This window comes from Corticium candelabrum, chromosome 13 (assembly GCF_963422355.1).
Source record: "Corticium candelabrum chromosome 13, ooCorCand1.1, whole genome shotgun sequence".
Taxonomy (NCBI): domain Eukaryota; kingdom Metazoa; phylum Porifera; class Homoscleromorpha; order Homosclerophorida; family Plakinidae; genus Corticium; species Corticium candelabrum.
In genome coordinates this window covers 5,328,906-5,341,405 of record NC_085097.1, presented here as the reverse complement: position 1 = coordinate 5,341,405, position 12,500 = coordinate 5,328,906, and the positions used below count along the sequence as shown (strand labels likewise).

The window sequence follows — 12,500 nt, the reverse complement described above, 5'->3', positions numbered from 1 at the left end:
GATGCGAGTGTCGCGACGGAGTTTGCGATCGATTCGAAGACGGGAGAAGTGACGACGCTTAAGTCGTTCGATCGCGAAGTCAAGGCTCGTTACACCTTCACCGTGTATGCCGCAGACTCGGATGCGTCACCCAGGACCGGATCGGCAACCGTCGTCGTGTCTATTGCCGACGAAAATGACAACGTGCCGACGTTTTCGAAGTCCGCATATCGAGTAACAGTCGATGAGACGATCCAGGTCGGCGCTCGAGTTCTCCAACTGTCCGCCAGTGACGTCGACGGTGGCAAGAACGGCAACGTTACGTACACGTTCGCATCCAAGAGCGACGATTTTGTATTGGATTCGTTGACGGGAGTCATACGTACGGACTCGAGTCTCGACTACGTGACCAAGTCGAGTTACTCCCTCGTCGCTGTGGCGACAGACGGAGGTGTTCCCGCCAAGACTGCGACGGTCTCCGTTCTCGTGAACGTCACCGACGTCAACAACAATGCGCCGGTGTTTGGACAAGACGAATACAATGTGACCATCCCCGAGAATGTCGCCGTAAGAACGGTTTTAGTGACCCTTACGGCGACAGACGGAGACGCCGGAACGAACGCAAACATAAAATACTCGATCGAAGGAGGAAACGTCGGCAACAAATTCTACATGAGTCCGAACAAGGGAGAACTAACGACGGCAGCACCTCTCGACTATGAGACTATAGACTCGTACTCGTTAATCATAGCAGCCACTGATGGCGGAAGTCCGAGACAGACGACACTTACTCAGATCGAAGTCGACGTCTCTGACGTCAACGATAACTCTCCGGTCTTTTCACAAACCATCTATGCCGCTTCTGTCTCGAATCTAGCCGTCAACCGCTCCGTCGTCGCCACCGTAAACGCGAGCGACGCGGATTCGGGAGCCTACGGACAGGTCCGGTACTCATTGTCGGGATCGACCGACTTCGAAGTCAATCCGAGAACCGGAGAGGTCTACACGACAGGAAGCCTATTGAGTCAAAGTCAGACAATTGTTGTAACCTTACAGATCACGGCGACAGACGGAGGAAGTCCGGGGAGAAAGGGTCAGAGCATCTTGACTGTAAAAATCGTGTCAAATCAAGCTTCCGTTCTCACGTTTTCCGTCGACACTTACACTGAATCTGTAAACGAAAATGCGACCATCGGATCGACCGTTTTACTTGTGCAAGCGACGTCGCCGGACAGCACGATTCTCTCTACACTGTCGTACAAGATTAATAACCCGGCCGACGCGGCTCCGTTTCGGATCGATCCCAAAACGGGGGCCATCACCAACAACAAGAGTCTGGATCGCGAAGCGGTCCCCGGCGGGTACACCTTTATTGTACAAGCCAAAGCGGGGAAACAAACAGCATTTGCTAACGTCCGAATTCGTCTCATCGACGTGAACGACAACTCGCCGTCGTTTAGTCGCGCGTCCTATTCCGCTCAGTTGCTCGACACGACGCCCGTTGCAACGTCGGCACTGCGACTTGCCGCCAGGGATCCGGACGCCGGCACAAACGGTAGGATCACGTTCTCGCTGATTGGCGGAGATCGAGGAGATTTCACAATCGATTCGGCGTTGGGAACGATTCACACGGCCGCGCGACTCAACGCCAGCGCCGCGTCGACGTACGTTCTAGTCGCAAAGGCGGCCGACGGCGGTAACCCTCCGCTCTCGTCGACGGCTCGAGTGACTATCAAGATCAAGGCAACCGTCAACCAACCTCCTCACTTTGCGACATCAGTCTATACCTTCGTCACCAGAGAGGACGTCTTATCCGGGTCTCTAATCGGAACGATTCAAGCCTACGACCGCGATGTGGCTCCGTTCAATAAAGTTTCCTACAAATTTCAGTCTACTTCTCAGCCGTTTGTGATCGATACGAACAGTGGAGATATCAGAACCGTTTCACAGCTGGACTACGAAACGACGAGCAGCTACACGTTGACGGCAATCGCAACGGATTCGGGGAACCCTCCGAAAACGGCTCAAGCATTGGTCTCGATTATAGTAACCGACGTCAATGACAACACTCCCGTATTTAGTCCGTCATCATATCAGGTCTCCGTCACCGACGCCTTGCCTCTCGGCTCGAGTGTCGTTACCGTGAAGGCCACGGATAAAGACAGCGGAACCAACGGGCGACTCACCTTCACTATAACATCCGGGAACCTCGCCACCAAGTTTCACCTAGATTCGACCACTGGCCTGCTTACACTAGCCGGAAAGTTGGACCGCACCGCAACGGACTCCTACGTTCTCACACTACAAGCTCAAGACCGCGGGAATCCGTCGACGAGTGCTCAATGCATTGTCACCATTTCTGTGGTTCAACCGAGTGCCCTCAAGCCCGTCTTCACACCCTCGAGCTACACAACTCAAGTGAGAGAAGACAGATCCGTCGGCTCCGCCGTCGTGACCGTCACTGCCGTCGAAGGATCATCATCGACCAGCCAAGCGACGGTCATCCGATACGTGCTCGACGGCGTTGGATCAAACAAATTCGCCATCGACCCCAACACGGGAGCCATAACCGTCGCACAGGCCCTCGACAGAGAAACGATCGCTTCATACAGTCTGGTCGTCACGGCGACCGACGGTCGACTGCCTCCCAACTCCGCCACCGCCACGGTCGTCGTCACCGTTGTTGATATCAATGATAACTCACCGGCGTTTAGCGCGACGAGCTACCAAGCTAATGTCGTCGAATCCGCGGGTGTCGGTACGTCCGTTCTTGTCGTTAAAGCGACGGATAAAGATAGCGGGATCAACGGACGCTTGACGTACTCGATCACGAACGGAAACGGAAACAGTGCGTTTACCGTCGACGCGACGACGGGCGTCGTTTCGACGCGGGCTCGTCTAGATCGCGAGCTCATACCGAAGTATGTGCTGCGAGTGAGCGCGTCCGACGGAGGGACACCGACGCGGAGCACCGCCGTCCTGGTCGTCGTCACGGTGACGGACGTTAACGATCAGGCGCCGTTTTTCAATCAGCCCGTCTTTAACGCGGAGATACGCGAAGACTCGAGTGCGGGGACATCCGTCTTGACGCTGACGGCGACCGATCAGGACGACGGAGCGAACGCCATCTTGACGTACAGCATCGAGTCCGAGGATCCCTCGTTGCCGTTTGCCATCTCACCGTCTAGTGGTCTCATTGCCGTGCGCGGGAAACTCCGACCCGAGACTTACAGCTTTACCGCGGTCGCATCCGACCGAGGCTCGCCGCCCATGTCGGGCACGTGCGAGGTGGTCGTCACTGTTGTCGATATCAACAATCACAGTCCCGTATTTTTCGAAGGGGGAACGGCGTCGTATGACGCAATCATCAGCAGCTCGATGGAATTACAGACGGTTGTGATGACGGCGACGGCTACGGATGTTGATCAAGGAGACAACGGACGAGTGACGTATTCTATACAGCCGCAAAGCGAGGCCGAACTTCCGTTCAGTATTTCTAGATCGACCGGCGCCATTTTGCTCGTTGGGAGAGTCGAGGACGGGCAGACGTATCGGTTTGCCGTTGTTGCATCGGATGGGGGTGTGGATAGCCTCTCTTCTTCCATCGAGATAACAATTACTGTGAACGACGAAGCGTCTTCACAACAAGGACAAGTTGGAAAGCAAGGAGGAAGCGGAGGTAAGACGTGTGGGCATGCGCGTGGCGGGAGACTCCAGTGGCGTCGCTGGAGCTCCAAAAATTGGGGAGACCAGTTGTTTAGCTTCGCCCCAGACTCAGTGTGGATTGCAGTCCCGGATGCGCTGCCATCACTACTACATGTTCAGTACCACTACAGTAGTGATGAGGACAGTGCATCCGGGACTGCAATCCAGGAGTGTGATGTTAGCGCATCCGGGACTGCAATCCACACTGCGTCTGGGGCGAGGCTACCGGTTGCTAGGGTTAATTTATGACCATATAGTCAACAAGGCCACTCCTACTAATAGGGGGCCATGGCTTCCGAACATAACGACGCCACTGCAGGAGCCCAGATTGCAGCCAAATTACTAATCTAATATACTGTTTGTCTTGTTCGTTTCAGGCGATACTGCGATTATTGTTGGAGCGTCGGTGGGAGCTGTGGCAGCTATTTTGATGATAATTGTCGTCGCACTGTTGATAATGAAGAAACGCTTGTAAGTATAACGACACCAAGTTGGAATCAATGTGCGCTTTGCCTTCGCAGTTCCGGATATAATAATGTGGTTATCAATTTCGATAATGACAAACTTCGGGAGTTGTCGAGGCGAATTGTGTGTGTGTGTGTGTGTGTGTGTGTGTGTGTGTGTGTGTGTGTGTGTGTGTGTGTGTGTGTTTGTGTGTGTGTGTGTGTGTGTGTGTGTGTGTGTGTGTGTGTGTGTGTGTGTGTGTGTGTGTGTGTCACTGTGTGTGTGTGTGTGTGTGTGTGTGTGTGTGTGTGTGTGTGCGTGTGCGTCACTGTGTGTGCATGTATGCGTAAAAATACGTACCTAATACACTTGTTTCTTAGTTCCTTCAAGTGGATGAGCCACGACGACGATGTCAATCTCTCATCGTCTGTGGCATTCAGCAGCGAGTCCCCCGACAACTTGGCCTTTTCCAACCCAATCTATTCCGGAACAGGAACTAACGAGAACGCACTATACCAACATCCAGAAGAAACCCTAACAATAGAAACGAAGACAAACCCTCTCTATTCATCCAGCGATGCATTGGACTTGGCAATCCTCCAAGCTGATCTAGAGGTTTCTCTAGGAGAGAATTTCTCATCCACCAATTAACTCATTAATGAACTAGAAACAAGACTTCGCACTGTTATGTACCGTGAATTAACTTTATATTTAGCTAAACAGTTTGCTGCCCGATATTTGTTGCAGTAACTATGGCAACATAGTTTTATTTGTTTAATGTTTGTTAATATTAATTATGTATTTATGCTATTGATATATTTACTCAATGTGAGCAACAGATTTGATGTGGATGGAAACGCACTTAGTGACAAGCAACAGAAGACCAACCAGGCGCGGACTACCTCCGTACCTAGGCACCAAGGTCCCTATGGGGTGCATTTCCCGACGTCCTTCCCGGATGTTTGTAGCGCTATTCGGTCGGGTTCAAATTATAATTTACCCAGTTAGAGGTTCAAACCACAAGTAACGTTTTACCACTACAAAAGTTTATATTAACAACAGTATCAAGTTCAAAATTGCTCTTATTATTAACTTAAAAAGTTTAAAGTTTTTATTAATATTAATTAACTTGAGCACTAAACGCTGGATCCGCGTTTGCCAAGACTAACTATATAGACTACAGATAGAACAAAGTTAGACTCGACCCAGTCTCACTCCGCCCTCGCCATTCCCCGGATTGTCAATCTTCGGCGGAGAGATACTATAATAGCAGGCCCGGATCCAGAAATTTTTTAAAAAGAGGGTTGACCTGGTAGCAGTTAGGCATTTATAGCATTACTAATTTTCTCTTTTCTAATAAAATTATATAAAATTATTGAAGCACGCCTATTGAAAAGAGGTTGCAACCCCCTGAACCCCCTCTGGATCCGGGCCTGAATAGTTTGAGAGAATCTCTCCGGTGGGAATGGTTGACAATCCGGGGAATGACGAGAGAGGAGTGAGACGCATGGGTCGAGTAACAAAGTGGATATCACGTTTTCAAAAAACAGTTATGTCTAGAGACGCATTGCATGCAGTGTACATCTAGTTGAGACAATAAAAACTCAAACACAAACGAAAAACCGACGCGATCGCCTACGTGCAGCTTGTCGCACACAAACGTTCCAACACTATAGATCAGAAAGGAATGGGTCCCTGAGTCGGCATGGCTATCCCCTGCCCGTTGACAACCGAACAAAACGGCTCGGACGCCACTTGATAGAGTATCCGCGTCACGTGAGGTTTCCCCTTGTACGTATCCTTTGCCAGCATCGATAGCCGAATGTAATGATCCTTGATATCAACCACCTGCAAGTTATACGCGTTGGCGTTATAGAACGAGCTCCAGTTATACCCCAGAAGGATAAACATCCCTGGCGCCCCGTTCTTGCAGCAGTACACCGAACATTTAGTCGCATCCGATTGATTACACGTGGGTGTCTCCACCAGACGCAGACCGTCGCCATTTTCAATATAAAGCTCGATACTAAACATTCCCTTTGTGTAATTTCCGGTCGCATTGCGAATGTACGGATACTGCCACTTGATGTCCTGATAGAAAACCGTCGCCACGGTGGCTAATGCCACTCTCCTGCCGACTTCGGATTTGTATGGAGGATGGAGGGGCCCCCCGAGGTCGACGGCCGACACGAGAGCGACGTTGCTGATATTGCGCCGTCCGACGTCCCACTGCGCCAGCCTGATGCCGCTCTCTAACTCATTAGCCAGCACTTGCTCCATGTCGCATACCATGTAGCCCCACGCGTGCAACTGGATGAGAACGAATGGTACCTTGTAGCCCCACACCCCCTGCCAGTCTGTGATCATGTGCTCCATGTAGCACGAGTAGTCTTCTCGTCCAATCGGACAGCACTCGTCCGCATTCGCCTCGCCTTGATACCAAAACGCGGCGCGCACCGCGTAGGGAAGATAGGGCAACACCATGGTCTCATACAGTGAGGCCGCCTTGTAGTTCTCCTTCAGTCTGACCGCCTCCTGTCCGCATGTCATCTCTGTTTCATTAGATGCCCACAGTTGAATGCCCGTGCCACCCACGGCGGACTCGATAAGGCCCATATATCTCGATCCGGTGTGCATGGTCATGATATCACGACCCGACAAGTAGCAAACGGCCGAAAACGAGGCTACCGTGGCGTTATTGCACGGCATCCAACTTCCTCTCGCCTTGAAGAGACGGATGTTGGTGTGATTGGCGTTTGCCAGCTCGTCGGTGGCGTTCCATATGCCGTGCATTGTAAATGCCATATTCGACTGGCCGCTGCAAAAGTAGACGTCACCAAAAAAGATGTCCGACATGTTAAACGTGTCCAGTGGTGAGTCTCCACTGGGTGGATACTCGACAATTGAGATGTTGTAAGGACCCGGATTGCTCGGAGTTTCCTTAACCGTGACCCGCCAGTTGCCCTTGCTGTCTGCAGCAGTGGTTAGATTGAGTGGTCCTTTGATGGTGATTTGTATCAAGGATGAGGCGTTGGATTGTCCGAAGATGACGGGAGAATGGCCGCCTTCTTCGGTCGTCTGCATGATGGCGCCGTCCGAAAAGATGCTGCTCATCTGGAGATGCGCGTGCACGCATGACGCAGAGCAAAGTGTTACGACTAGAGGCCAAATCATTTGGATGAGTAGCTAGCTTAGAGAGGCGTGGCTACAAATGACGTCGACGCTCACGCATGCGCGATAGAAATATGAGCTCTTGTTCTAGCAATCACGTTTGACAACACACGTAAATAAACATTTATGCAGTTACCGTGGCAACGGTGGCAAATCTCTGGTACCGAGAGGAAAAGTGTTGCAGATCGGGTTTCAACACATTGTGACAAACTTTGTGATTCAATGCCTCGCGAGAAGAAGTCTGGGGCCTCGAGGCCATCGTCTACTTTTTAGTTTTGAGTTTGTGAAAAATCAACACAAACTAGCTAGGGCCTGGGTTAACTACTAATGAAGAAGCACTAGAGTGCACTGCTACTAGCTTAGTAGCCTAAGTTAGCTGCTGCATGCGTACAGTACTGGGCCCACCTGCTAACTAACTAAGCACGTGAGAAGGGGGCTGGACATATTGACTGACACGTGAGATTGGCATGCCCATTAGCACTAGCGCTTGCGCTGCATTCCAATAGCCGGTCGGTCCGTCCAGTGTAACCCTAACGCATGCGCGCTCGGGTAAACTAATTAATTAACAAACGACGTCTTGAGAGTCCCTTTGAGAAAACGACTCCCCACTAAAAATTTTTGCTGATCGAGCTGTAAATGTGTATAGCAGTAATGCCTTAAAGCGAAATGCCATGTAACCAAGTAGTAATCTAAATCGTAAAATATCCACAAGTACGCATTAATATCAACCACAACCAAAACAATATTTGTTATAATAGAAAATAAATTCTTACTTGCTTTACAATAAGAGCAATTATACATACGTACTTAAATCCTGTTGCAATAAAGGCGGAGGCAGTCGAATGCTAGCTCGCTCTCCTGCGCATGCGTTCTACACACAGTCGTGACGACTAGCTACAAGGCGGCGGATTGACAAACGTGAAGACGTTGAATTCGAGCAGCACCGAGAGAGTGACGAAACCCGCGCATACGCAGACGAAATAGTATCCGAGACGTCGGCTCAGCTTCCAGCCGTTGAGATGAAAACTGAAGATCTGAACAAAAATAATTACGATTGTGGGCGTGTCCGTCGAGTTCCCGTATGCTGGTATGAAACGTTTAATTTACCACAATGAAGACGGTAGCAAACAGCATGATCACCGTGTACTTGAGACCACCGCTGTGTACCACAACCTACAATATACATCACACAATGTGTGTGTAATATATTTTTAGTCGAAATTGTAGTACAATATTTATATAGATGTATTGATATTAATTTGATTTTAAATTTAATATTAATTTAATTTTAACTAATTTAGCAATTTAATGTGCAGGTTTGATTTTTAACTAATTTAATTTGTTAAGCTTAAATTTTAAGTTTTAAATTAATTAATAATTTATGTTTATTAATTTACTATAATCACAAATACAAATGGTATAACTATGTTTTAATCTTTAATTTATATTAATCTGAATTTAAATTTTAATTAATTATGTTAGTTTAAACTATTACATAAGATTATAAAATATATTAATTAATATATTTATTTATTTAATTTATTATAAATGTAAGTATTATGCGACAATCTATTTTGAAATAATTCTTGTGCGAGTTCTGATGAATTTTATGGTAGCAATGAGTCACGTGATCAATATTAGTTAATGACTATAACAATAGCACCGTTTAATTGCTTACTTATATTATGTTAAAAACGCTTAATTAACTGTGCTAAATAAGAACACAGTATACACACATACACCACGTGACCTTAGTTAAGTATGGCCAGTAGATAAAACACTAACTCGTGCTGGTCCCTTTGCATGCATTAGCTGTCACGTGTGTGGCACACGTGACAACTACCGCACGTGACAGCTAGCGCAAGTGGTAAAGTAACCCAGCGCAGCACATTGAATTGGCGCTACATGGGTCTGGGAGGCCGAGGCTAGTATGTGTATGCGTGCGTGCGTGTGTGTGTGTGTGTGTGTGTGTGTGCGCGCACAAGTCTAAAAGTTTAGTGTGCATACTTACCTCTCCTCCCGGCTCTACAATTCCCGTTTTCATCAGCCAAGGAATTCCAAGACATAGAAGAACGTCAAACGTATTGCTGCCAAGACCATTCGACACTGCCATATCACCCATACCTACAAAACACGACAACGCAATGTGCACTAAATGGCAAACTAAACTATTTATTTATTTTTATTTTTATTTTTATCAAATATTAATCAACAAATTTAAAATGTAAAAATAATTTAAAATTTAAAATTAATAAATTTTAAATTTAAGAAATAATTAACATAATATACATTTAAGTAGCAGTTAATATCTTATTTTATTTTTTCAAAAATTATTAAAAAATAAAATAAAATTTTAAATATATTTAATTTTTTAATTTATTAACAATTTTTTTAAAATAGATTAATTTTAAATTTTAATTTATTTTTAAATTTAAAATTAATTAATTAAATTTTAAAATGTAAATTAATTTTAAATTTAAAAATAAATTACAATTTAAAATTAATTAATTTTTTAAAATATTATTAATAAATTTTAAAAATTTTAAATACATTTAATTAATTAATTTTAAATTTTCTTTAATTTATTAGTAATTTTACATTTAAGTAGGAGTTGATATCAAACAAATGCATTTGATGTTTTTGTTTACCCTGTCTTGTGACTGCAATGCTTGCTACAATGTCCGGAATGCTTGTTCCTGCAGCCAGAAACGTGATTCCCATCACTGAATCCGGGATACCAAACGTGTAGCCAATAATCGTTATCTAACATTAGTCAAAAAATACAATATCATATAAATTAATTAATTAGTGTGAATGCATACAGCTGTGTATGTCTCACCATCCACACGAGAATCCAAGACAAGCTTCCAATCCATGTGATTGAACTGATAAATGTGACCACATACCAACGCTTCCACCTGCATGATTGAATAGAGCAACTGATTTGCTTTACTGATAATTGAAGTAATTAATTAATTATTTATTTATTATGTATTTCCAGCTGGAATTTTCCTAAGCTACAGACAAGGCGACCATTTGAGGCTTGACAGTTGTACATGTACACACACACACACACACACACACACACACACACACACACACACACACACACACACACACACACACACACACACACACACACACACACAATTTATTATTAGTTAGCTTATCTATCGTTAATTAATTTATCATTGTCTTAATTATATCAATTTATTTATAATTTATAATTTAGTGTGTGTGTGTGTGTGTGTGCGTGCATGTGGTGTGTGTGTGTGTGTGTGTGTGTGTGTGTGTGTGTGTGTGTGCATGTGCGTGCGTGTGTGTGATTTGTCTTTGGATGTGTGCATGTATTACTTGCCTCTCTTTCTTGCAATTTGGAATAGTCAGGAAATAGAGAAAAGTGACCGGCAGCATGACGAGCCACTTGAATACAAGCCAACAGTTCTTGAACGAGTTGTCAGTCATGTCTTCAATCATTACAAACGATGTCTGTTTACAAAAATCATGGCATTCATGCAACAAGTACTTCATCATACCTGGTGTCAACCACGGATTTGGTAAACCAGGATCGTCATATTGATCAATAGTATTGCTAGAAAATATGATCAATGTGTGTGTGTGTGTGTGTGTGTGTGTGTGTGTGTGTGTGTGTGTGTGTGTGTGTGTGTGTGTGTGTGTGTGTGTGTACATGTGTGTGTGTGTGTGTGTGTGTGTGTGTGTGTGTGTGTGTGTGTGTGTGTAAATGTTCTACTTTGCGGTTGGCTGTTTGTCGACATTTGATATGCCAGTGGCGGCACGTGCATCCAGAATTTCGTGGCGTTTTCCTTGTTCCATCTATAAAAATTAATGAATTTGCAAATACGTAGTAGAATAATTGAAACTTTTAGTCAACCAATGCACTAAAAATAATAAATAAAATAACAAAGTCATTGAAATAAGAATAAAGTAATAAGATAAATTAATAATAAATTAATTAATTAATAAGATGTAAATTAATTTAGTAGTCTTTAGTTAATTTTAGTTTTAAATTATTTATGTATGATTAATTAATTATTATTTATTTATTTATTAGTAATTATGTGATTTGTAATAATTAATTTTTGTCAATTAGTTAATTTATTATTAATTGATAAATTTATTATTAATTAATAGATTTATTAATTTATTTACTATATTTATTTATTGTTAATGTTTTAATTATTTAAAATTTACTTGTAATTCTAAATTTAGTTTTGTTAATTTATTTATTATTAATTTATTTATTATTAATTTATTTAGTATTAATTTGTTTATTATTTATTTATTTATTATTAATTTATTTTTTATTTATTTATTTATTATTAATTTCGTATGTACAGTACAACTACACTGTATAGAAATCATTACACTCATCATATACAGTATATGTATGTAATACACTCAACACACTCTCTAACCTGATCAAGCAAGACCCTACAGGCAGCTTTGAATCTGACTCGTGGAGCAAATTTCGAAGTCAACATCAGACGCCATCCAGCATCTTGAAAGCTTCCTCTACAAAGAAACATTGAACCCACCCACTCAAATACATTATCTGAATCACATACAACTATTACAATTAAAGATTATTAATTAATTATTAGTAGCTATTACTATTAATTACTAATTACTATTAATTATTAATATCAATAAATATTATTAATAATCACTATTAATTACTGAGTACTATTAATTGATTGACAATTAGTGAATCGTCTTTTGTTCTTAAATTTCATAAACGGCTCCTTTGACGTACGGCAATCTACATAATTAACTATAATAATAATTGTGTCGTGCTTAACCAGATCAGTCTGGTTTGTAAAGACACGACACAAAATAATAATAATAATAATAATAATAATTATTATTATTATTATTAATTATTAATATTAATTATTATTATTATTATTATTATCATCATCATTACAGTAGACTAATCAGAATAAATGTTTACATAGAGCAGAAAATCGCTTAGAAACACTAGCTAGAGTCAAATAACGTGTCCAGCTGTACATGACATTTGCTTAAAAGATATCAATTATTATTACTAATCACTGATTACTATTAATTGATTACTATTAATTATTGATATTATTAATTACTGATTACTGTTATTAAAAATATTAATTATTGATATTAATATTATTAATTATTACTATTAATTACTGATTACTATTGAGTAT

General features: G+C 43.2%; 3 protein-coding genes across 3 annotated transcripts in view; 1 reads left to right on the top strand and 2 right to left on the bottom strand.

Moving 5' to 3' along the window:
- The window catches only part of LOC134188567 (uncharacterized), a 13,047-nt gene extending 8,068 nt beyond the window's left edge, over positions 1-4,979 (top strand). Inside the window, exons 6-8 of the mRNA XM_062656733.1 lie at positions 1-3,658; positions 4,062-4,155; positions 4,509-4,979. The exon at positions 1-3,658 is cut by the window's left edge and continues 950 nt beyond it. Coding sequence (XP_062512717.1) covers positions 1-3,658; positions 4,062-4,155; positions 4,509-4,779 — 4,023 coding nt within the window. The 3' untranslated portion in view covers positions 4,780-4,979. The remainder of the gene's footprint in view (positions 3,659-4,061; positions 4,156-4,508) is intronic.
- A 667-nt stretch (positions 4,980-5,646) lies between these two features.
- LOC134188820 (sialate O-acetylesterase-like) lies at positions 5,647-7,325 on the bottom strand. The gene has a single exon (XM_062657024.1). It carries the CDS (start codon positions 7,300-7,302, stop codon positions 5,806-5,808), a length of 1,497 nt encoding a protein of 498 aa, XP_062513008.1. The 5' UTR covers positions 7,303-7,325; the 3' UTR covers positions 5,647-5,805.
- A 719-nt stretch (positions 7,326-8,044) lies between these two features.
- The window catches only part of LOC134188566 (sodium/potassium/calcium exchanger 4-like), a 14,388-nt gene continuing 9,932 nt past the window's right edge, over positions 8,045-12,500 (bottom strand). The window contains exons 12-19 of the mRNA XM_062656732.1: positions 11,736-11,832; positions 11,051-11,133; positions 10,658-10,891; positions 10,139-10,217; positions 9,948-10,062; positions 9,311-9,423; positions 8,407-8,472; positions 8,045-8,333 (exon numbers count right to left, since the gene is read on the bottom strand). Coding sequence (XP_062512716.1) covers positions 8,190-8,333; positions 8,407-8,472; positions 9,311-9,423; positions 9,948-10,062; positions 10,139-10,217; positions 10,658-10,891; positions 11,051-11,133; positions 11,736-11,832 — 931 coding nt within the window. The 3' untranslated portion in view covers positions 8,045-8,189. The remainder of the gene's footprint in view (positions 8,334-8,406; positions 8,473-9,310; positions 9,424-9,947; positions 10,063-10,138; positions 10,218-10,657; positions 10,892-11,050; positions 11,134-11,735; positions 11,833-12,500) is intronic.

Bases quoted from the DNA above. Each gene is read 5' to 3' on its own strand.
- LOC134188820 (XM_062657024.1), bottom strand. From the start codon at position 7,302: ATGATTTGGCCTCTAGTCGTAACACTTTGCTCTGCGTCATGCGTGCAC.